Source organism: Poecile atricapillus, chromosome 29 (assembly GCF_030490865.1).
Source record: "Poecile atricapillus isolate bPoeAtr1 chromosome 29, bPoeAtr1.hap1, whole genome shotgun sequence".
Lineage (NCBI taxonomy): Eukaryota > Metazoa > Chordata > Aves > Passeriformes > Paridae > Poecile > Poecile atricapillus.
In genome coordinates, this window is record NC_081277.1 from 4,463,072 (window position 1) to 4,485,496 (window position 22,425).

Consider the following 22,425-nt stretch of genomic DNA (forward strand, 5'->3'; position numbering starts at 1 on the left):
CGAACCCTCCGCCTCCCGACCAATCAGATCGCTCGGTTACGTTCTAACCCCGCCTCCCCCTGTCGGTTCTCAATATGGAACGCTGGTTGCTCCGCCCCCAAACTGTTTCTGGGCTCCTATTGGCCGTTGCTAAGGGGCGGGGCTTAGGCGGACTATAAAAGGCGGGCGTTGTGGGGGCGTTGCTCAGTCCCGGCCCGGACTCAATGGAGTTCGCGGCTCGGGCGCACAACAGGAATGGAACTGGAACTTCTCCGTTCCATCCAATTAATATCAGGGATATCCTATCCCCCCTCTCCGCCCCACATAAGGGGTGGAGGACAGATCTTTTTTTTCTTCCTTTTACTTCTCTTGTTCTCTTTTCTCCGCAGGAAATGAAGACAGAAGTTACCCTTGCTGCAAAGCAGCAACAACAAAGAGGTAACCCCCTCCCCACATAAGGGGAGGAGGACAGACCTGACTTTTTTTGTCTTTTATCCACAGGAAATGAGGATAGAAATTATCCTCGCTGCAAAGCAGCAACAACAAAGGGTGCGGAGGCCCCAACAGAAATTTCTCCGCTCCACACACACAACTTCCTGCAGGCATCTCCAATGTGAGCACAAACAGAGATCACTTTGTCCCCCCACCCTTCCCATAAAGGAACAGGACAGATCTGAGCTGCTGCTCTGATCCCCACAGAACACAAAAACATAAATGATCCTAGCAAAAAGCCTGCAGCAACGATGGGTGCGGAGACCCCGCCACAAACTCCGCTCCAAGCAAACCTCCAGCTCTCAACAAGGTGAGCACAAACAGAGACAATATTCCCACCCTCCCCGATAATTGGAAGTGCACAGAGTTAACCTGAGCCTTCATCTTCACACAGAATGAGGCTGGAGACAATCCAACCCCTCCATCACGGAGGAGTTGGAAGGATGAATGTGGAGGCCTCAGCTCCTCTGTTCCACCTGCTCTTCCTTACTTTACCTTACTCTGGCTCAGAACAAACCAAATTTATTCTCTGTACCCCTCCCCGCCCCACGTAAGGGGAGGAGGACAGATCAGACTTTCTTATATTATATATATATATATAATTATATAGATAATAATTATATATAATTAAATTAATGAGGATATTATCCTCAAAATGTGGAAATTATCCACACAGATATCAATATATCTAGATATCCTACTCTACATAATCCTACTCTACATAATCCTAGTCTATGCCAGAACCGCGCCGAATTTATCCTCTGTCCCCCTCCCCGCTCCATGTAAGGGGAGGAGGACAGATGACTTTCTTATATTAGTTATATATATATATATAAAATTATATAGATAATAATTATATATAATTAAGTTAATGAGGATATTATACTCGAAATGTGGAAATTATCCACAGAGATATCAATATATCTAGATATCCTAGTCTACATAATCCTAGTCTACATAATCCTAGTCTATGCCAGAACCGCGCCGAATTTATCCTCTGTCCTCCTCCCCGCCCCATGTAAGGGGAGGAGGACAGATGAGACTTTATTATATTAGTTAGATATATAATTATATATATATATATAAAATTATATAGATAATAATTATATATAATTAAGTTAATGAGGATATTATACTCGAAATGTGGAAATTATCCACAGAGATATCAATATATCTAGATATCCTAGTCTACATAATCCTACTCTACATAATCCTACTCTACATAATCCTACTCTACATAATCGTAGTCTACATAATCGTAGTCTACGTTATCCTACTCTACGGCAGAACACACCAAATTTATCCTCTGTCCCCCTCCCCACCCCACGTTAAGGGGAGGAGGACAGATCAGACGCTCCTCTCATACATACATGACAAATGAGGATATTATCCTCAAATTTCTAAACCGTCCACATCGACCACACTTCCTCCAGCCATCTCCAACGTGAGTACAAACAGCAACCCCTGTGTCCCCCCACCCTTCCCATAAAGGAACAGGACAGATCTGAGCTGCTGCTCTGATCCCCACAGAACACAAAAACATAAATGATCCTAGCAAAAAACCTGCAGCAACGATGGGTGCGGGGGCCCCGCCTCAAACTCCGCTCCAAGCAAACCTCCAGCTCTCAACAAGGTGAGCACAAACAGAGACAATATTCCCACCCTCCCCAGTCATGGGAAATGGACACAGTTAACCTGAGCCTTCATCTTCACACACAGGTTGAGGCTGGGGACAATCCAACCCCTCCATCACGGAGGAGTTGGAAGGACGGATGCGGAGGCCCCAACTCCTCTGTTCCACCTGCTCTTCCTCACCTTACTCTACCTCAGAACACACCAAATTTATTCTCTGTCCCCCTCCCCACCCCACGTTAAGGGGAGGACAGATCAGACCTTCCTCTCATACATACATGACAAATGAGGATATTATCCTCAAATTTCTAAACCGTCCACATCGACCACACTTCCTCCAGCCATCTCCAACGTGAGTACAAACAGCAACCCCTGTGTCCCCCCACCCTTCCCATAAAGGAACAGGACAGATCTGAGCTGCTGCTCTGATCCCCACAGAACACAAAAACATAAATGATCCTAGCCAAAAACCTGCAGCAACGATGGGTGCGGGGGCCCCGCCTCAAACTCCGCTCCAAGCAAACCTCCAGCTCTCAACAAGGTGAGCACAAACAGAAACGATCCCCCCACCCTCCCCAGTCATGGGAAATGGACACAGTTAACCTGAGCCTTCATCTTCACACACAGGTTGAGGCTGGGGACAATCCAACCCCTCCATCACGGGGGAGTTGGAAGGACGGATGCGGAGGCCCCAACTCCTCTGTTCCACCTGCTCTTCCTCACCTTACTCTGCCTCAGAACACACCAAATTTATCCTCTGTCCCCCTCCCCGCCCCACGTAAGGGGAGGAGGACACACCTGACTTTTCTTTTCTTTTTCTTTTGTTTTTTGCACAGTAAATGAGGATAGAAGTTATCCTCGCTGCTATACAGCAGCAAAGAGGTGACCTCCTCTCCAACCACCATAAGGGGAGGAGGACACACCTGACTTTTCTTTTATTCTTTTTTTTTTTCTCCACAGTAAATGAGGATAGAAGTTATCCTCGCTGCAGTACAGCAGCAAAGAGGTGACCTCTTCCCCAACAACCATAAGGGGAGGAGGACACACCTATCTTTTATTTTATTTTTATTTTGTTTTTTGCACAGTAAATGAGGATAGAAGTTATCCTCGCTGCAATACAGCAGCAAACAGGTGACCTCCTCTCCAACAACCGTAAGGGGAGGAGGACACACCTGACTTTTATTTTTTTCTTTTTTTTTTTTTCTCCACAGTAAATGAGGATAGAAGTTATCCTCGCTGCAAATCAGCAGCAAAGAGGTGACCTCTTCCCCAACAACCATAAGGGGTGGAGGACACACCTGACTTTTATTTTCTTTTTCTTTTGTTTTTTGCACAGTACATGAGGATAGAAGTTATCCTCGCTGCAAATCAGCAGCAACAACGAGGTGACCTCCTCTCCGACCACCATAAGGGGAGGAGGACAGATCTCACTGTTTTCTTTTCTTTCTCTCCACAGAAAATGAGGATTATCCTCGCTGCAAAGCAGCAACAACGGAGGGTGCGGAGGCCCCAACAGAGATTTCTCCGCTCCACAGAACCCTCCCTCAACCTTCACCAAGGTGAGCACACACAGAGACAATCCCCCTGTTGTCCCTGGTAACAGAACGTGGACACAGTTAACCTGAGCCTTCATCTTCACACAGGTTGAGGCTGGACACAATCCAACCCCTCCATCACAGAGGAGTTGGAACGACGGATGCGGAGGCCTCAAATCCTCTGCACCACCTACCCTACCCTACCCTATCCTTTCCTACCCTTTCCTTTCCTACCCTTTCCTACCCTACCCCAGACCCCACCAAATTTATCCCCTGTCCCCCACCCCACATAAGGGGAGGAGGACAGATCTCGCTGTTTTCTTTTCTTTTTCTCCACAGAAAATGAGGATATAAATTATCCTCGCTGCAAAGCAGCAACAACGGAGGGTGCGGAGGCCCCAACAGAGATTTCTCCGCTCCACAGAGCCCTCCCTCAACCTTCACCAAGGTGAGCACACACAGAGATGATCCTCAACCCTCACTGTCCCTGGTAATTGGGATTGGACAGTGTTAACCTGAGCCTTCATCTTCACACAGGTTGAGGCTGGACACAATCCAACCCCTTCATCACGGAGGAGTTGGAACGACGGATGCGGAGGCCTCAAATCCTCTGCACCCCCTACCCTACCCTTTCCTACCCTTTCCTACCCTTTCCTACCCTATCCTTTCCTACCCTACCCTACCCTACCCTACCCCAGACCCCACCAAATTTATCCCCTGTCCCCCACCCCACATAAGGGGAGGAGGACAGATCTCCCTTTTTTTCTTTTCTTTTTCTCCACAGAAAATGAGGATATAAATTATCCTCGCTGCAAAGCAGCAACAACGGAGGGTGCGGAGGCCCCAACAGAGATTTCTCCGCTCCACAGAGCCCTCCCTCAACCTTCACCAAGGTGAGCACAAATGAGGTGATCCTCTCCCCTCACTGCCTCCAGTAATTGGAAGTGCACAGTGTTAACCTGAGCCTTCATCTTCACACAGGTTGAGGCTGGAGACAATCCAACCCCTTCATCACAGAGGAGTTGGAACGACGGATGCGGAGGCCTCAAATCCTCCGCTCCACCTACCCTACCCTTTCCTACCCTACCCTACCCCAGACCCCACCAAATTTATCCCCTGTCCCCCTCCCCACCCCACATAAGGGGAGGAGGACAGATCTCGCTTTCTTCTTTTTTTTTTTCTCCACAGAAAATGAGGATATAAATTATCCTCGCTGCAAAGCAGCAACAACGGAGGGTGCGGAGGCCCCAACAGAGATTTCTCCGCTCCACAGAACCCTCCCTCAACCTTCACCAAGGTGAGCACACACAGAGATGATCCTCAACCCTCACTGTCCCCAGTAATTGGAATTGGACAGTGTTAACCTGAGCCTTCATCTTCACACAGGTTGAGGCTGGACACAATCCAACCCCTTCATCATGGAGGAGTTGGAACGACGGATGCGGAGGCCTCAAACCCTCCGCTCCACCTACCCTACCCTACCCTTTCCTACCCTTTCCTACCCTACCCTACCCTTTCCTACCCTACCCTACCCCACCAAATTTATCCCCTGTCCCCCACCCCACATAAGGGGAGGAGGACAGATCTCGCTGTTTTCTTTTCTTTCTCTCCACAGAAAATGAGGATTATCCTCGCTGCAAAGCAGCAACAACGGAGGGTGCGGAGGCCCCAACAGAGATTTCTCCGCTCCACAGAGCCCTCCCTCAACCTTCACCAAGGTGAGCACACACAGAGACAATCCCCCTGTTGTCCCTGGTAACAGAACGTGGACACAGTTAACCTGAGCCTTCATCTCCACACAGGTTGAGGCTGGACACAATCCAACCCCTCCATCACAGAGGAGTTGGAAGGGAGGGTGCGGAGGCCTCAACTCAGAGTTCTCCGCTCCATGGAATCCCCTCCAGCCTTCATCAAGGTGAGCACAGAGACCCAATCCCCCTGTTGTCCCCATTAATGGGAAATGGACACAGTTAACCTGAGCCTTCATCTCCACAGAGGATGAGGCTGGACACAATCCAACCCCTCCATCACTGAGGAGTTGGAAGGGAGGATGCGGAGGCCTCAACTCAGAGTTCTCCGCTCCACACAGATCTCCTCCAGCCCTCACCAAGGGGAGTAAGAGTGGAGATATCCAGCCCCCAATCCCTCCATAAGGGGAGGACAGATATGACACTTTCTCTAATCCCCACAGAAAACAAGGACAGTAATGATCCTTATCCAGCATCGACAACGGAGGGTGCGGAGGCCCCAACTGAGATTTCTCCGCTCCATGGAGATCTCCTCCAGCCTTCACCAAGGTGAGCACACACAGAGACAATGCCCCTGTTGTCCCCATTAATGGGAAATGGACACAGTTAACCTGAGCCTTCATCTCCACAGAGGATGAGGCTGGACACAATCCAACCCCTCCATCACAGAGGAGTTGGAAGGGAGGATGTGGAGGCCTCAACTCAGAGTTCTCCGCTCCACACAGATCTCCTCCAGCCCTCATCAAGGGGAGTAAGAGTGGAGATATCCAGCCCCCAATCCCTCCATAAGGGGTGACAGATATGACACTTCCTCTAATCCCCACAGAAAACAAGGAAAGAAAGAAATGATCCTTACCGAGAATCGACAATGGAGGGTGCGGAGGCCCCGACAGAGATTTCTCCGCTCCACAGAGTGTTCCTCCAGCCCTCACCAAGGTGAGCACACACAGAGACTCTCATGTCCCCCTCCACTGTGGAGGAGAGACGGAAATAACTCCTCATCCCCTCACAGGGTGAGGGCGGAGGCAGCCCGGCCCCTCCGGCCCGGAGGAGACCGACACAGCCCCCTCAGTGAGGTGAGGGGGATGAAGAGCTCCCGCTGCCCCCAACTGAAAGATGGAGACTCCAAAAGATGGAGACAGACCCCCCGGCAATCCTCCAGGATGAGAAGGCTGGAGGTTGCCCCGCTAATCCTGCAGGGATCCCCTCACGGCATCGCCCAGGACGAGGAGCCCTGGGGAGCCCGACATCACCTCCATCCCCATCATTCCCTGGGGCGCCATTAAAGGCACAGGTACAACCCCGGGAGTCCATCTCCAACGTCCCCTAGGAGACGGACGGAGACCCCGCGAGCGTCCCACGGGTTTCATATGAAATAAAGTTGATCAAAATCTGGCAACACATAACAGGCTTGGAGTAATTAATTATTAAAGTGTGAACAAGAGGGGGCTCGGGTGTTCCACTCTGCGCCTCACGGCGAGGCCACGCCCCCCTCAGCGAGGGTCCCGCCCCTTCACGGAGCTCTCGCGAGAGTTGGCGGCGCGGGCGGTTCCCGCCCGGAGCCTCCGCCGCTCCCTCAGCGCACCCCGGTCCGGTCCGGCCCGGTTCGGCTCCGTTCGCTCCCTCCACCCGGCCCCGCTTCCCTCAGCCCTTCCCCGCCCCCTCAGTCCGTTCCCTCAGCCCTTCCCCGCCCCCTCAGTCCGTTCCCTCAGCCCTTTCCGCTCTCGCATCCCAGCCCCTCTTCCTTCCGCCCGCTCCCTCAGCCCTTCCCAGTCCCCAATCCCTCTCCCCTTCCCTCTCCCTTATCCCATTTCCTCTCCCCTCAGTCCATTCCCGCTTCCCCCAGCTCTTCTCGCTCCCTCAGCCCGTTCCGGCTGCTCTCAGCCCGTCTCGCCATGAGCTTCCTCTTGTGAGTGTCCGGGTTCCCCTCAGGGAGGGTCCTGAGGCGGCCCCAGGGAGGGAAAAGGACCTAGGAAAGTTATTTGTGGCAGAGAGGTTTGTGGAGGGATGGAGAGCTGCTCTCTGAGGGGTTTGAGGAGGGGGAAGATTTTGGGGAGGCTCTGAGGGGGCTGCTGAGTGCCCTGAGGCGGGGGTGAAGGGATTCGTGAGGGGAATCCTGAGCTTTGAGGGGAGGATTGGCAACTCCAGGAGCTGAGGAAGGCACAGGAGGGCTCCTGGGGGAAGGTTTAAGGGGGATCGTGGAGTGGTTTGTGCTTGGGGGGTTCCTGAGTGTGTGTGGGGAGAGGAAACCCTTGAAAAGAATCCTTGGGAATGCACAAGGAGGGGCTTCCTCCGCTGTGGGAAACTGACAGAACCAGAGGAAAGGGGCCTCAAGTTGCACCAGGGGAGGTTTAGGTGGGATTTTAGGGAAAATGGGAGTCCCCATCCCTGGTGGATGTGGCTCACGAGGAGTGCTGACCCTGAGGATGGTGCTGCTCTCGGGGATCTTTTCCATCCTGTCCCTCTCACCCTGAGGGCGATGGGGTCTCTGTCCCTCTCACCCTGAGGGATAATGGGGATCTTTTCCATCCTCCTCGGCTCCCCGCTTCCGTGGCAAACTGGAAACGCTTCTCCCCTTCCTCAGTGGAAGCCGCTCTTCGAAAACGTTCAAGCCAAAGAAGAACATTCCGGAAGGATCCCACCAGTACGAGCTCCTCAAACACGCCGAGGCCACGCTGGGCAGCGGCAACCTGCGGCAGGCCGTGATGCTGCCCGAGGGGGAGGACCTCAACGAGTGGATTGCTGTGAACAGTGAGTCCTCTGAGAGAGGGAAAACCCCCAAAACCCGGGGTTTATCCTCAAAAAAAAACCCCAAATCCCCCAGGCTGGGGTAGCTGAGGTGGGATAAAGCAGCGGAAGCAGGGTGCAGGTCAGGGGGGGTTGTTGTGCAAGGAGGAAGAGATAAAGCTGTACCAAAGCTGCTCCCCTGTGGTTTTGGGGTGGTTTTTTACCAGTTCAGGCTCACAGAGGGGATTTTGGTTCATGAATGGTTGTTTTTGGGCAATCAGCACCGTTGGCTGTAAAAGCTGCAGCACAAATGATCCAGGGAGAAAGTGGAGCTCTATTTCCCCCAGACTCCAGGATTGTGGAGTTTCTTTTTTTGTTGTTTTCTATTTCCAGATCCAATTTGGTTTCAGCAGCCGCTCCCCCTGGCCTTGACCTTTGCTTCTTTGTAGGTTAGAGAGTGGGGAAAAAAAAGCAATTTTAAGCAAGGAATGTAGAGATTCAGCTTCAGGTCAGGAGTGCTCAGCCTGAGGAAGGTCTCTCCTTGGATATTACCAAATCCATCAGGTTTTTGAGCATCCTGGGAGGTGCTGGGCTCACACCTGGCTCACCCCACGGGTGTTTCCTTTGCAGCTGTGGATTTCTTCAACCAGATCAACATGCTGTACGGGACCATCACGGAGTTCTGCACCGAGAGCAGCTGCCCCGTGATGTCTGCAGGGCCCAGGTGAGGGGACAGCCCCAGCTGGGGCAGGGAGAGCTGCAGGGACCCCAGGCAGGGTCCAGCTGACACGTTTTGCTCCTCTGGTGTCATCCTCGGGGATGTGGTGGATTTTCAGGAGGCACATCTAATCAGCTTTTCATTTCATTTCACTTCATTTCGTTTCATAACTTAATTTTAATTTTATAATGTGGTGGCACGGCTCTGCAGGAGAAGGTTGGGGCCTCGGGGGAGGTGGAAAGAAGAGAGTGAACCCTTTTTGAGGCCACCTTGTTGATTTTAGGAGTGAATTCCTGCCAGGGCTTGGTTCTGCACTCACTTGCAGATTTTGCCACGGGTGGGAATCCTCTCTGGGAGGTTGCCAAGGCTCTGTTTGTGAGCCCAGCACCCTGTGGGTGCCCTGGAACCTCCTGCCCTGCTCTCCTACCCTGCAGGATCTGCTCTGCCAGTTCCTGCCTCTATTTTTGGGGCCATTTCCTGTCACAGCTTCCTCTCCAGTGGCACCGCTCGCGCTTGTGGCCAAGTGAAAAACACAGAGGGGCTTTGCTGCTTTTCAGGGATCTTGGAAAACACCTCAGAGGAGAGGGGTGGGAGCAGGGTCTGCTGTGAGATCCAGAGCCTCCAAAAGATGACCCTGATGATGCTTTTGGTTTGTTTTAAGGAAGTGATGATGTCAGGGGAGGCAGCCACAGAGCTGAGGGTCATTTTTTAACAGGAACAGGATCCCATGGAATGGCTGGAGCTGTTCCAGGGCAGTTTGGGATGGGGATCTCAGGGCAGGGTTGTTCCTCCAGAGGCTCCCCAGGGAACAGGCACAGCCCCAAGGCTGCCAGAGCTCCAGGAGCACTCAGACAGCGCTGCCAGGGATTGCTGGGGATCTGTGCAGGGCCAGGCTTGGCTCGATGATCCCAGTGGATCCGGATATTCCATAATCCTGTGACTTTTGGGGCTGAAACCCCAAAAAAAAACCCCGAGAGGGGTCGGTCCTGACTGCTGGGCTCAGGAAACCCAAAGAGGCCGAGCTCTCCTCAGCCCTGAGCGACTCAGGTGCTGCTCCTGGGATCAGCAGGGATCCTGAATCCCGTTTTTCCTGCGGGATTTCCCCCTCCCACAGGTACGAGTACCACTGGGCCGACGGCACCAACATCAAGAAGCCCATCAAGTGCTCAGCACCCAAATACATCGATTACCTGATGACGTGGGTGCAGGACCAGCTGGATGACGAGACCCTCTTCCCCTCCAAGATCGGTGGGTGCAGCCACGTGCCCCGGGATGGCCCCTCCTGGCTGGGCCATGCCCTGATCCCTGCCTGTCCCCCCTTTTCCAGGTGTCCCCTTTCCCAAGAACTTCATGTCGGTGGCCAAGACCATCCTGAAGCGGCTGTTCCGGGTCTACGCCCACATCTACCACCAGCACTTCGACTCGGTGATGCGGCTGCAGGAGGAGGCTCACCTCAACACCTCCTTCAAGCACTTTATCTTCTTCGTGCAGGTGAGCTGAGGGGGGGGATCTCACCTTCTCTCTTGGCTTTTGGAGGATTCTGGGTGGAAATCTCCAAGATCTGCTCTGTTAACACCCAGCTGAGCCCTTTGTGCTGCTGGCCTTTTGTGGGGTTTTTTTCGCTCCGATTTCTCTCTCTGGTTTTAATTACCAATCTGCAGCCAACAAAACCAGAACTGGAGGAGAACTCAGAGGGTTTGCAGCTCAGGAACCAACTCAGAAAGAGCAGCACCAGCACCTTTCTTTTACTTTTCAAGCCTGGTCTGTGCCTTGCTGTGTGCAGCAACGTGACAGGAGTTTTGTTGCCCTGAAATTTGATTTCTCCACGAGGACCAGGAGCGCTGCTGCCCCCAGCCCGTGCAGGGTGACACTTTTCCCATCTTCCCTCACTTTTTGGTGTCTCCTTTTCCTCCTGCCAGGAGTTCAGCCTGATCGACAGGCGTGAGCTGGCTCCTCTGCACGAGCTGATTGAGAAGTTGGGCTCCAAGGACAGATAAAACCCCCCTGGGAGGACCCTTCTGGCTGCTCCTTTTCTGCTTCCTCTTCAGCCGGCAGCGAGCGGCCTCAGCGCTGCTCTGCAGCCCCCGCTGGGCTCTCCTTGCCCTGGGCTGGCCGCAGGTGGAGCAGGTTCTGCCCTGCTCTGGATGTTCCAGGTGCTGCCCGGCCACTTTCTGCTCCCAGAGCTCCTCTCTGGACTCTCCAGCCCGAGAGCGCGCCCGGAGAGCCTCAGCTTATTTTTGGAAGTGCTTTTTCTTGGGTTTTTTGTATTTTTTTTGGATAAAAGAGGTGCACTTTGGCCCAGAGCCTTAAGCAGGGGTGAGGAGGAGAAGTGCCTGGCCCCAGGGTGGGCTGTCCCTGTCCCTGGCTGGGTGGGAGGAGCAGCTCTGGGATGTCCCACGGGTCCCTCCTGTGTGGCAAAGGCAATAATAACAACAACAATAATAATAATAATAAAGTTTCTTCCTGCTCTTCTTTCAGAGGAAGAGGGTTTCTCCTCTCCTTTCCCTGCCCCATGGGGCCCTGATTGAACACACAACCCTGGGTGTTATTCACATTCTGATTGAACACACAACCCTGGGTGGAATTCACCTGATTGAACACACAACACGGGGTGGAATTCACATTCTGATTGAACACACAACCCTGGGTGGAATTCACATTCTGATTGAACACACAACACGGGGTGGAATTCACATTCTGATTGAACACACAACACGGGGTGGAATTCACCTCCTGATTGAACACACAACCCTGGGTGTTATTCACCTCCTGATTGAACACACAACACGGGGTGGAATTCACCTCCCTGGGGGCCCCTCCTGGAGCATTTTATTGCTGCTGGAGCAGCCTCAGGCCTTGGGGGTCGAGGTGAAGATCCGCAGGCCGTGCATGTGCTTGATCTCCTCGCTCAGGGCCTGCAAGGCAAGCAGGGCTCTCAGGGCTGGGGGAGCACCCTCAGCCCCACGGCTTTGGGGCTGCTGCACCCTCAGCCCCACGGCTTTGGGGCTGCAGCACCCTCAGCCCCACACCCAGAGCTCTGCAGCACCCTCAGCCCCACACCCAGAGCTCTGCTGCACCCTCAGCCCCACACCCAGAGCTCTGCTGCACCCTCAGCCCCACACCCAGAGCTCTGCTGCACCCTCAGCCCCACACCCAGAGCTCTGCTGCACCCTCAGAGCTCTGCTGCACCCTCAGCCCCACACCCAGAGCTCTGCAGCACCCTCTCCCATTCCTCCTGTGGGTGCTGCTCCCATTCCCTCTCTCCCATTCCCTCTCTCCCCTCTCCCTTTCCCTCTCTCCAATTCCCTCTCTCCAATTCCCTCTCTCCCTTTCCTCTCCCCCATTCCCTCTCTCCCGTTCCCCCTCTCCCATTCCCTCTCCCCCATTCCCTCTCTCCCGTTCCCTCTCTCCCGTTCCCTCTCCCATTCCCCCTCTCCCTTTCCTCTCTCCCGTTCCCCCTCTCCCATTCCCCCTCTCCCGTTCCCCCTCTCCCTTTCCCTCTCCCCCACCCCCGGAGCCCCCAGACCTGGTTCACCATCTGGTGCTGCTGCACCGTTCGCTTCTCCCGGAACTCCTCTGACTCGATGTGGATTTCATACATGGCACCGCAGCCCCCTGAGAAATTCATCAGAGTTAATTAAAGCTCATTAGAGTTAATTAAAGCTCGAGCTCCCTCACTCTCCCGACCCTCCAGGGGGGCTGGAGACCGAGAGCCGGGTGAAACCCCGGGGTGGGTGAGGGCAATACCGAGCTTTTCCCGTACCTGAGACATCCAACACCTTGATGGCCGAGGCCCGCGGGAACTTCTCCCGCAGCAGCCGCGCCAGCCGCGCCTCCGCGTCCGTCTGGGAGCAGAAACCGCGCCAGGAGCGGCAGCGCAGCCAGAGCTGGGGAGAAACGGCCCTGAGGAACACGGGGGGACCCCAAAAACACACAGGGGAATGGGGGGAATCCCTAAAACACACAGGGGATGGGGGGGACCCCAAAAACACACAGGGGATGGGGGGGACCCCAAAAACACACAGGGGATGGGGAGAGACCCCAAAAACACACAGGGGATGGGGGGGGACCCTAAAACACACAGGGGAACACGGGGGGACCCTAAAACACACAGGGGAATGGGGAGAAACGGCCCTGAGGAACACGGGGGGACCCCAAAAACACACAGGGGATGGGGGGAATCCCTAAAACACACACGGGAATGGGGAGAAACGGCCCTGAGGAACACGGGGGGACCCCAAAAACACACACGGGGATGGGGGGGACCCCTAAAAACACACACGGGGATGGGGGGGACCCCAAAAACACACACGGGGATGGGGGGGACCCCAAAAACACACACGGGGATGCTGCCAGCACTGAAGAGGGACTGACGGACACACGGACCCCCGGGACCGACGGACACACGGGCACACAGACACTCTGGACACACGGACACACAGACCCCCGGGACACACGGGCACACGGACACACAGACACGGGACCGACGGACACACAGACCCCCGGGACACACGGGCACACGGACACACAGACCCGGGACTGACGGACACACAGACCCGGACTCACGGACACACGGACACACAAACCCGGACTCACGGACACGGGACTGACGGACACACGGACACACGGACCCGGACTCACGGACACTCACCGGGCCCCGGCCCAGCCCCGCCGCCGCCATCCCGGGGCGCGCGCTGGGGTCACCCCCGGCTCAGCCAATCAGCGCGCGCCGATCGCGGAAGTGGGCGGGGCCAACGTGGGCGACGTTTCCCCTCCTTCTCCCGAGCGCCCCCTGGCGGCTCGGAGGACCCTGGAATGGCCCCCAAAGCCCCCCCCAAAAGGATCCCCCCCTGACCCCACAAAGGATCCCCCCCCGACCCCACAAAGGATCCCCCCCCGACCCCACAAAAGGATCCCCCCCTGACCCCACAAAAGGTCCCTTCCTGACCCCCCCAAGGGCCTCATCCGGTCCCCACAGAGGGTCTCATTCTGTCCCCCCCACAGTGTCCCCTCCTGACCCCTCCAAGGGTCCCCCCTGACCCCACAAAGGATCCCCCCAGACCCCCCAAGTGTCCCCTCCTGTCCCCTCCAAGGGTCCCCTCCTGTCCCCCCCGCAAAGGTTTCCTCCTGTCCCCCACAAGGGTCCCCCCCGACCCCTCAAGGGTCCCCTCCTGACCCCCCAAGTGTCCCCTCCTGTCCCCTCCGTGTCCCTAAGCCAGCCCCATCCTGCCCCCCCTCCCTTCCCACATCCAGGATCCCATCCCGACCCCCCAAAGGTTCCCATCCCACTGATGATCCCCCCCCGATCCCACCCCAAAATGACCCCGGTTCTGCTCTGCCCCCCATTCCCACACCCAGAACCCCATCCAGACCCCCAAAAACCCCAATCCTTCCCCCATTCCCACGTCCAGACCCCCCCAATCCCAAAAACCCCAATCCTGACCCCCATTCCCACACCCTGAGCCCCATCCAGACCCCCAAAAACCCCAATCCTGTCCCCAATCCCACACCCAGAACCCCCCAATCCCAAAAACCCCAATCCTTCCCCCATTCCCACACCCTGAGCCCCCCCAAAAACCCCCAAAAACCCCAATCCTGCCCCCATTCCCATCCCACCCCTCTCCCACCCCATTCCAGCCGGAATTCCAGCAGAAAAAGCCACGCCAGCCTCGTGTTGAGTGCAAAAAATAAATATAAAATTTATTAAAACACCCACAATATTTTAAAGATATCAGGAATAATACAGCCCACGGCCCCGCGGCCGCGCCAACTCAGAATAAAATACAAATTAAAAAAAAAAAAAATAAAGAACAAAAACAGCAACAGAACAAAAAAAAAGAAAAACAAAACCAAAACCAGAGGGGAGGGGGAGGATCCAAACCTGCAATTTTTAGGCATCCTAAAAAATAAATTTACCGAAACACTGGGGGAAAGGGGGAAAGAAAAGAAGGTTAAGGGGGGAAAAAAACAACACAAAGAAAGGGGGGGGGAAAGAAAAAGGGAAAATTATACAAAATAAAATTATCAGCATAAATTTACTGTCCTAGAAGTATCTACAGTTTAATACACATTAATCCTATTGCCTTGAGACATGGGAAAAAAATCTACCGGTCCTCAATCCGCCCCGGAAAAAAACTTCATTTCAAGTAACCACAGTCCCGAGCCGACCAAGAAATCTTCAAGTGTGAATTTTTCGGAGCCGCCGGGACAAGCCTGCGGTGTCTCCCGGCTCCACCTGCCTCCGTCCCACCTCCCCATCTCCATTATCCCAAAAAAAAATATCCCAATAAAAACTCCAAAACAGCCTCCGACCAAAAATTCCCCAATCCGAGAAGAAACGGCGCTCGCTTTTTAAATTTGGAATTTCCACCTCTTTATTCCTGCGCGCCGCGGTGCAAGAAAAAAATAAAATAAAATATAAAATAAAATCTTAAAAAAAATCCCACCGGCCCATAAAACAAAACAAAACAAAACCTCCTCGCTCCCAGAATCAAAATGAGGCTGAAATTCCGGCGGTTTCGTAAATCCCTGAAGGATGCGGAGGAATGAGGAAAAACCCGGGCGGAAAGGGGGAAGAAGAGGAAGGTGGAAATGAAGAGGGGGAAATGAAGGAGGAAACACCGCTGCGAAAGGATCCCTGATTTCGGAAAAGCTTCACCCCGGACTCGCTGCAGGGGGCTGGGGGGGATGAGGTATTTGCCTGGGGGGGGCGCGGGGGGAGGAATTAGCACCAATAAACCCCAAAAAAATGTAAAATAAACCCAAGAAAAGGGGGGGAAGAGGAAAAGCCGGGAGGAAGCGGAATGGGAGAGGCGGGGAGGGATGAGAGCGAGGAGCTGCGGGAGCTGAGCCTGGACAGTGCGGGGATGGACACGGGATGGACACGGGATGGACACGGGGATGGACACAGGGATGGACACGGTGATGGACACGGGATGGACACGGGATGGACACGGGATGGACATGGGCTGGACACGGGATGGACACGGGATGGACACGGGGATGGACACGGTGATGGACACGGGATGGACACGGGATGGACATGGGATGGACACAGGGATGGACACGGGATGGACACAGGGATGGACACAGTGATGGACACAGGGATGGACACAGGGATGGACACAGTGATGGACACAGTGATGGACACAGGGATGGACAGTGATGGACATGGTGATGCCTACAGCGATGGACATGGGATGGACACAGCGATGGACATGGGATGGACACAGGGATGGACACAGGGATGGACACAGGGATGGATCCATCTGGATCCAGCACTGGGAGCTCTGGGTTGGTGCTGTAGGGGAACGGTGCCAGGAGTGGGCCTGGCTGGGCAGTGCTGGGGGTGCCCATGGGGGTGCCCAATGCCTGAGCAGAACCGAGCTGTGTGCTGTGCTCTGCTGGGTGGGCAACCATCGTGTCCAAACACTGTGTCCATGCTCTGTGTCCAACCACCGTGTCCATGCTCCATGTCCATGCTCCATGTCCAAACACTGTGTCCATGCTCCATGTCCAAACACTGTGTCCATGCTCCGTGTCCATGCAGGGTGGGCAACCACCATGTCCAAACACCGTGTCCATGCTCTGTGTCCAACCACTGTGTCCATGCTCCATGTCCATGCTCCATGTCCAACCACCATGTCCATGTCCATGTCCAACCACCATGTCCATGTCCATGTCCATGTCCAACCACCGTGTCCATGTCCATGTCCAACCACCGTGTCCACACGCCGTGTCCAAGCCCCACGGCCAAGCACCGTGTCCAGGGCGTGTGGCCGCGTGCCGTGTCCAGCCCCGTGCCTGAGCACCACCATCGAGCACCGTGCTCAAGCACCACGTCCACAACACATGGTCAATCACATCGTGGCCCAGCACCGTGGCCATGGCCCATGTCCATGAACCACGGCCCAGCACCGTGTCCAGGAACCGTGGCCCAGCACCGTGTCCAGGAACCGTGGCCCAGCACCGAGTCCACGCGCCAGGTCCAAGCACCAAGCAGAGCATCTATGGCCGTGTGCCACGTCTGAGCACCGAGTCCACCCACTGTGTCCACGGTGCATGGCTGAGCACCAGTGTCCACTCAACATGTCCATGCACCAGTGTCCACTCACCATGTCTGAGCACCGAGTCCACCCACCATGTCTGAGCACCAATGTCCACTCACCATGTCTGAGCACCAATGTCCACCCATCATGTCCATGCACCAGTGTCCACCCACCATGTCTGAGCACCAATGTCCATGCACCATGTCTGAGCACCAATGTCCACCCATCATGTCCATGCACCATGTCCACTCACCCTGGTGGAGCACCGTGTCCACACATCATGTCCGAGCACCACGTCCATGGTGGCATGGCTGAGCACCGTGCCCGAGCACCAATGTCCACCCACCATGTCCAAGCACCAATGTCCATGCACCATGTCCACACATCGTGTCCGAGCACCATGTCCGAGCACCGTGGTCAAGCACTGTCCATGCACCATGTCCACACATCGTGTCCGAGCACCGTGTCCGAGCACCGCGGTCAAGCACCATGTCCACACATCATGTTCACAGCTGAGCACCACATCCATGGTGCATGGTTGAGCACCATGCCCGAGCACCATGTCCATGCACCATGTCCATGCACCATGTCCACACATCATGTCCGAGCACTGTGGTCAAGCACCATGTCCACACATCATGTCCAAGCACTGTGGTCAAGCACCATGTCCACACGTCGTGTCCAAGCACCGTGGTCAAGCACCATGTCCATGCACCACGTCTGAGCACCATGTCCACACTTCGTGTCCAAGCACCGTGGTCAAGCACCATGTCCACACATCATGTCCGAGCACTGTGGTCAAGCACCATGTCCATGCACCATGTCTGAGCACCATGTCCACACGTTGTGTCCGAGAACCATGTCCAAGCACCATGTCCATGCACCATGTCCACACTTCGTGTCCGAGCACCATGTCCAAGCACCATGTCCATGCACCAAGTCCAAGCACCAAACACAGCACCATGTCCACGCACCACATCCAAGCACCGTGCCCGAGCACCACGTCCACGATGGGTGTCCAAGCACCATGTCCGAGCACCCCTGTCCAAGCACCATGTCCGAGCACCACGTCCATCGTGTGTGGCCATCACTGGGACCAAGCACCACGTCCACGATGAGTGTCCGAGCACCATGTCCAAGCACCATGTCCAAGCACTGTGTCCAAGCACCCCTGTCCAAGCACTGTGTCTGAGCACCACGTCCATCGTGTGTGGCCATCACCGGGACCAAGCACCATGTCCACGATGGGTGTTCAAGCACCCCTGTCCAAGCACCCCTGTCCAAGCCCCCCTGTCCAAGCACCCCTGTCCAAGCACCCCTGTCCAAGCCCCCCTGTCCAAGCACCCCTGTCCAAGCCCCCCTGTCCAAGCACCCCTGTCCAAGCCCCCCTGTCCAAGCCCCCCTGTCCAAGCACCCCTGTCCAAGCCCCCCTGTCCAAGCACCCCTGTCCAAGCACCCCTGTCCAAGCACCGTGTCCGAGCACCACGTCCATCATGTGTGGCCATCACCGGGACCGAGCACCCTCGTCTGAGCACCGTGTCCGAGCACCACGTCCATCGTGTGTGGCCATCACCGGGACCGAGCACCGCGCACCACTCCGAGCACACTGCCGAGCGTCACGTCCGAGCACCGCGTGGAGCACCGCGGCCGAGCGCCGCGTCCACAACGAGCGGCCGAGCGCCGCGTCCGAGCACCACCGCGCAAGGTGTGGCCGAGCACCGTTCCTGAGCACCACGTCCGTGATGGAGGGCCGAGCACCGAGCCTGAGCACCGAGTCCAAGCACCGCGACCACGCCCCTGGCCGAGCGCCGCGTCCGAGCGCCGCACCCACCGCGTGTGGCCGAGCGCCGCGTCCGAGCGCCGCGACCGCGCACCTGGCCGGGCCCCAGAGGTCCCCTCTGAGCACCTCAACCCGGGACCGCGCCCGGATCCGCAGGGAACGGCTCCGCCGCGACCCCGGCACACCTCGGACGCGGCGCCTCTTTCAGTTTGCATAAACCCAACCGGCTCCCGGCACGCCTCGAGCTGTCGCTCCGGAAAAGTAAACTTCCTTCTCAACGACATTGCTTAATGTTGGTTTGTTTTTGTTTTTTTATACCTTGGTTCCTTAATTTGATATATACATTAGTAGCACCTCAGCGAGATGGAATCAGGCAGAAGCGTGATACAGTTTGTTAAAACACCATAGCACCGTTTGTATTACAAGATTTCATTTAATAAAAATATGCCTTATAGAGCCCACAAAGCGTACTCCAGTATTAAAAGGAAAAAAAAAAATCAGCAATTGAGGCACCTCAGGGATTCTGGTTTCCTTCTCCTTGCCATGCCTCATCTCGAGAGCATCGAGATGGGAGGGGGGGACCCAAACTGCGCCCCCCGTTTCCTGCCCGAGGCGAAGCGTCGCGGCCAGGAAAAAACCGAAGCGGGACCAAGGAGCCGGCCGGGGGCTCCCCGCGTTGAGCCCCCCCTGGGGTTTCCACCACGGCTGTTCTAGCACCATTGTGGCCACGACCTGCTGCAAAATCAGGTCCCCACATCCCACTCGTCGAGAACATCCCTCCCTCCCCACCGAGCTCCACGAGCCCCGCGGCTTCGGGACGAGCGCGGCCGCCGGGACGGGTAAAGGGAAAAAGATTTTTGCTTGGAAACAGCCTCTCAGCAGCAAGGGGTAAAGAGCTGTGCATAGATTTCGAGTTTGTGTAGAAGTCTGAAGCGTGCTAATTTGTAATGACTGAGAGTTGAGGTAGGTTAGACGTTTATGTAGTGTAAAAACGTGAGACTGCAGCAGTTCTCGCTCCCCGACCCGCGGCGCCGGCAGCTCCCCGCTCTCCCCCAGGCTGAACCCGCCGGACCGAGCCCTCCCTGCACCAAAAAATAAAAACCTCTGAGGAAGCAGGACTTAGACAGGTTACACGGACCATCGGCTTCTCCCAACGCTCCTTCTCCTCCTGGCAGAGCTCCAAGGCACCCCCGTCACACCAGCCAGAGAGCCCGGGCGACGCCAACCAGGCCGGCACCCGAATCCGGCCCGACACCCAAATCTGGCACCCAAATCCGGCCCCGGCACCCAAATCCAGCACCCAAATCCAGCCCTGGCACCCAAATCCGGCCCTGGCACCCGAATCTGGCCCTGGCACCCGATTCCGGCACCCGAATCTGGCCCCGGCAACTGAATCCGGCACCTGAATTCGGCCCCGGCACCCAAATCCGGGCCCAGCACCCGAATCTGGCACCTGAATCCGGCCCCGGCAACTGAATCCGGCACCCAAATCTGGCCCTGGCACCCGAATCTGGCACCAGCACCCAAATTCAGCCTCGGCACCCGAATCTGGCACCTGAATCTGGCCCCGGCACCCGAATCCGGCACCCGAATTCGGCCCCGGTACCCAAATCCGTCCCCGGATCCGCCGGGTCCCCTCTCCGCGCTCCCAAGCACAGCGACACGGCGGGTCCCCGGCATCGCATCCCTAAACTCTGACTTGCCGTTGACTCTCACAATCCTGATATGCTATTGGGTATTTATAAGAAAAGCGGGAATAGCTCGTTGAGTTTCCTTGTCGAATATACGCGATTTTACAGATTACGGTTAAAAAACGAAACCCTCCCCCCCCCCAAAAAAAAAAAAAAAAATTAAAATTAAAAAAAAAATTAATTAATGATGAAGGACGGACAAAGCATGTTAAATATTCTGCCAGTATTTACAGTTCTCCCACGATAATCTTGTTTAAAACATACTGCTTCAAGTTGGGGGGAGTGGGGGGGAGAGGAAAGAGGGGAGTTGTTTGCTTTTTAAGTTTCGCTTTCATTATTTTTTTTTTTCCTTTTTTTTTTTTTTAAATCTAGGTGAAAGTGCTTTTAAAAAAATTTCTTTCCCTATTTACAGGTTTAAAATCAGACCACATAAACGTTCAGGCTGTTTTACCGAGATCCTGCTGATCCGTGCCGCCAGGGAAGGAGGGGGGTGACAGTAAACACGAGGTGATCCCGGCACGGTGACGGCGTCGGCGCTGCCTTCGCTGGCTCTCCAAAAGGCACCTCAAAGTGCAAAAGCAACGATTCCCCCCCAAAAAAAACCCCCGGGGGACGCCGGGCTCCGGCCACGCCGCGCTCCCGGTGAGCCGCGGGGCAGCTCGGCCGCGCTCCGTCTGTCCCGGCGCGGCCGCGGTGCCGAGCGCCGGGCGGGAAGTCTGGACTGAGAGTGTTCCAAAAGCACCACGTGGTTGTCGTCGTTGCTGGGTTGGGTTTCTGGGTTTGTTTTCGTTTGTTTTGTTTGTTTTTTTTGCGGGAAGAACGGTGATCCGTGGGAAGGAGGGATGGCACCCGGGGAGAGAAAGAGCACCGAGCCCCGGCGGCGCTGGCCGCGGCTCGCCGGCACCGGCAGGGAAGGCAGACCCGGCGGGGTTTTGGCCAGTCAAGTCTTGGGATTCGCTCTTCCCGGAGCCGATTGCACGGAGAAAGTCCCCCGGAGACGGAAAGCACCAGACTTTTAGCAACAGTGATGTACAGAGAGCAACACTCGCTATTCACAGTTTGGGGTTGGTTTGTGTGGGTTTTTTTTCCTGGTTTTTGTATTTTTTTTTAATATATTTTTTTTTTTTCTTCTGTTTTTGTCCTGTCGGCTCCTACGGAGACGCCGCCGCTGCCGCTCGCCCTGGGGCCGTGGGCAAAGGAGCCCCGAGTCCGAGCCCGAGCGCGGCCCCCCGGCAGCGGCGTCCCCCAGCCCGGACGTGTCCTGAGGTCTCCGGCGCCAGGAGAGACGCCGGCTTGCTCCGTGCCGGCAGAACCGATCCCGCCGGGGCGGCAGAACCCAGCCGAGCCGCGCCGTCCCGGCACAGCCCCGCTGGCTGTGAGAAAGGATTCCTCCAGCTGCAAAATTGGTGGTTTTTTAGGTCCTTGGAATTAAAAATAATTGGATGTTCGGCGTGTCCGGCTTACGGTAAAGCACGCGGTCCCTGCAGCCCCCGCGGCGGAGCTGGAGGGAGTCACCTCTTGCCTTTGAGCTGGTTTGGTGTTCAGGTTGGTTTGGATTCATGGTTAGGGTGGTTTTTCGATGTTGGCTTCTCTTCTGAAGATCGGCTTCGTCGTTGTCATCGGAGTAAAAAACGAAATAAAATAAAACCCAACAAACAGGCCGCTTCAAGTGGAATTAAAAACCTCTCCTCGCGAAAGGACGCTAGGAAATTCATCCGAGGCTAGATTAAAAAATGTGGAGATATAAATATGAGATTACCTAAAATCATCAAACAGCATCTTTCCTCTCGGGTTTTTCAACCAAGTTTTCGCTTGGTTTGCCAACTCCTCGCTGGGCGCAGCTCTCCGACGGCCTGAGCCCGCGCCAGCTCCGCCGCTCCCGTTGGGTTCGTTTCCTATGGGTTGGATTTTTTTTGATTTATTTTTTTATTTTTATTTTTCCGGTCGCTGTGTTTTCGCTTCGCTTTCGTCTATTTACTTTTAGTTTTCTTCTCCCCCACGCCCGAGGAGAAAGCACCACGAAGCGACGCCGGGCTCCGGCGCCGCCGAGGGTTGAGGTAAGATGGGGCCGCGGT

The 22,425-nt window shown here is 55.3% G+C and overlaps 2 protein-coding genes and 1 long non-coding RNA gene across 6 annotated transcripts; 2 read left to right on the forward strand and 1 right to left on the reverse strand.

The window, feature by feature from the left end:
• The first annotated feature begins 324 nt into the window (after positions 1–324).
• On the forward strand, positions 325–2,274 carry LOC131589579 (uncharacterized). Of its 3 annotated transcripts, none has more exons than XR_009279781.1 (3): positions 325–781; positions 866–2,104; positions 2,191–2,274. It is a non-coding gene; the product is annotated as an uncharacterized LOC131589579 (long non-coding RNA). The 3 variants fall into 3 exon arrangements; XR_009279780.1 differs by having other exon boundaries at positions 866–1,915; positions 2,002–2,266; XR_009279782.1 differs by having other exon boundaries at positions 325–592; positions 679–781; positions 866–2,266.
• Positions 2,275–7,143: 4,869 nt separating this feature from the next.
• Positions 7,144–11,308, forward strand: MOB1A (MOB kinase activator 1A). The gene is made up of 6 exons (XM_058859214.1): positions 7,144–7,295; positions 7,971–8,137; positions 8,744–8,837; positions 9,946–10,079; positions 10,159–10,322; positions 10,751–11,308. The coding sequence occupies exons 1-6, from the start codon at positions 7,282–7,284 to the stop codon at positions 10,826–10,828; spliced, it is 651 nt and encodes a 216-aa protein (XP_058715197.1). The 5' UTR covers positions 7,144–7,281; the 3' UTR covers positions 10,829–11,308.
• BOLA3 (bolA family member 3) lies at positions 11,270–13,597 on the reverse strand. Of its 2 annotated transcripts, XM_058859216.1 has the most exons (5): positions 13,483–13,597; positions 12,595–12,718; positions 12,358–12,446; positions 11,634–11,746; positions 11,270–11,420 (listed from the first exon to the last, which is right to left on the reverse strand). In XM_058859216.1, the coding sequence occupies exons 1-4, from the start codon at positions 13,510–13,512 to the stop codon at positions 11,681–11,683; spliced, it is 309 nt and encodes a 102-aa protein (XP_058715199.1). In that variant the 5' UTR covers positions 13,513–13,597; the 3' UTR covers positions 11,270–11,420; positions 11,634–11,680. The 2 variants fall into 2 exon arrangements, with proteins under 2 accessions (XP_058715199.1, XP_058715198.1); XM_058859215.1 differs by lacking the exon at positions 11,270–11,420 and having other exon boundaries at positions 11,624–11,746.
• Positions 13,598–22,425: the final 8,828 nt, after the last annotated feature.

Excerpts from the sequence above, each read along its gene's own strand:
- MOB1A (XM_058859214.1), top strand. Across the intron at positions 8,138-8,743 it reads CGAGTGGATTGCTGTGAACA|CTGTGGATTTCTTCAACCAG; the intron begins GTGAGTCCTCTG and ends TTTCCTTTGCAG. Across the intron at positions 8,838-9,945 it reads GTGATGTCTGCAGGGCCCAG|GTACGAGTACCACTGGGCCG; the intron begins GTGAGGGGACAG and ends CCCCTCCCACAG.
- BOLA3 (XM_058859216.1), bottom strand. The coding sequence starts at position 13,512 with ATGGCGGCGGCGGGGCTGGGCCGGGGCCCG. Across the intron at positions 12,719-13,482 it reads CGGGGCTGGGCCGGGGCCCG|CTCTGGCTGCGCTGCCGCTC; the intron begins GTGAGTGTCCGT and ends GTTTCTCCCCAG. Across the intron at positions 12,447-12,594 it reads CAAGGTGTTGGATGTCTCAG|GGGGCTGCGGTGCCATGTAT; the intron begins GTACGGGAAAAG and ends TGAATTTCTCAG.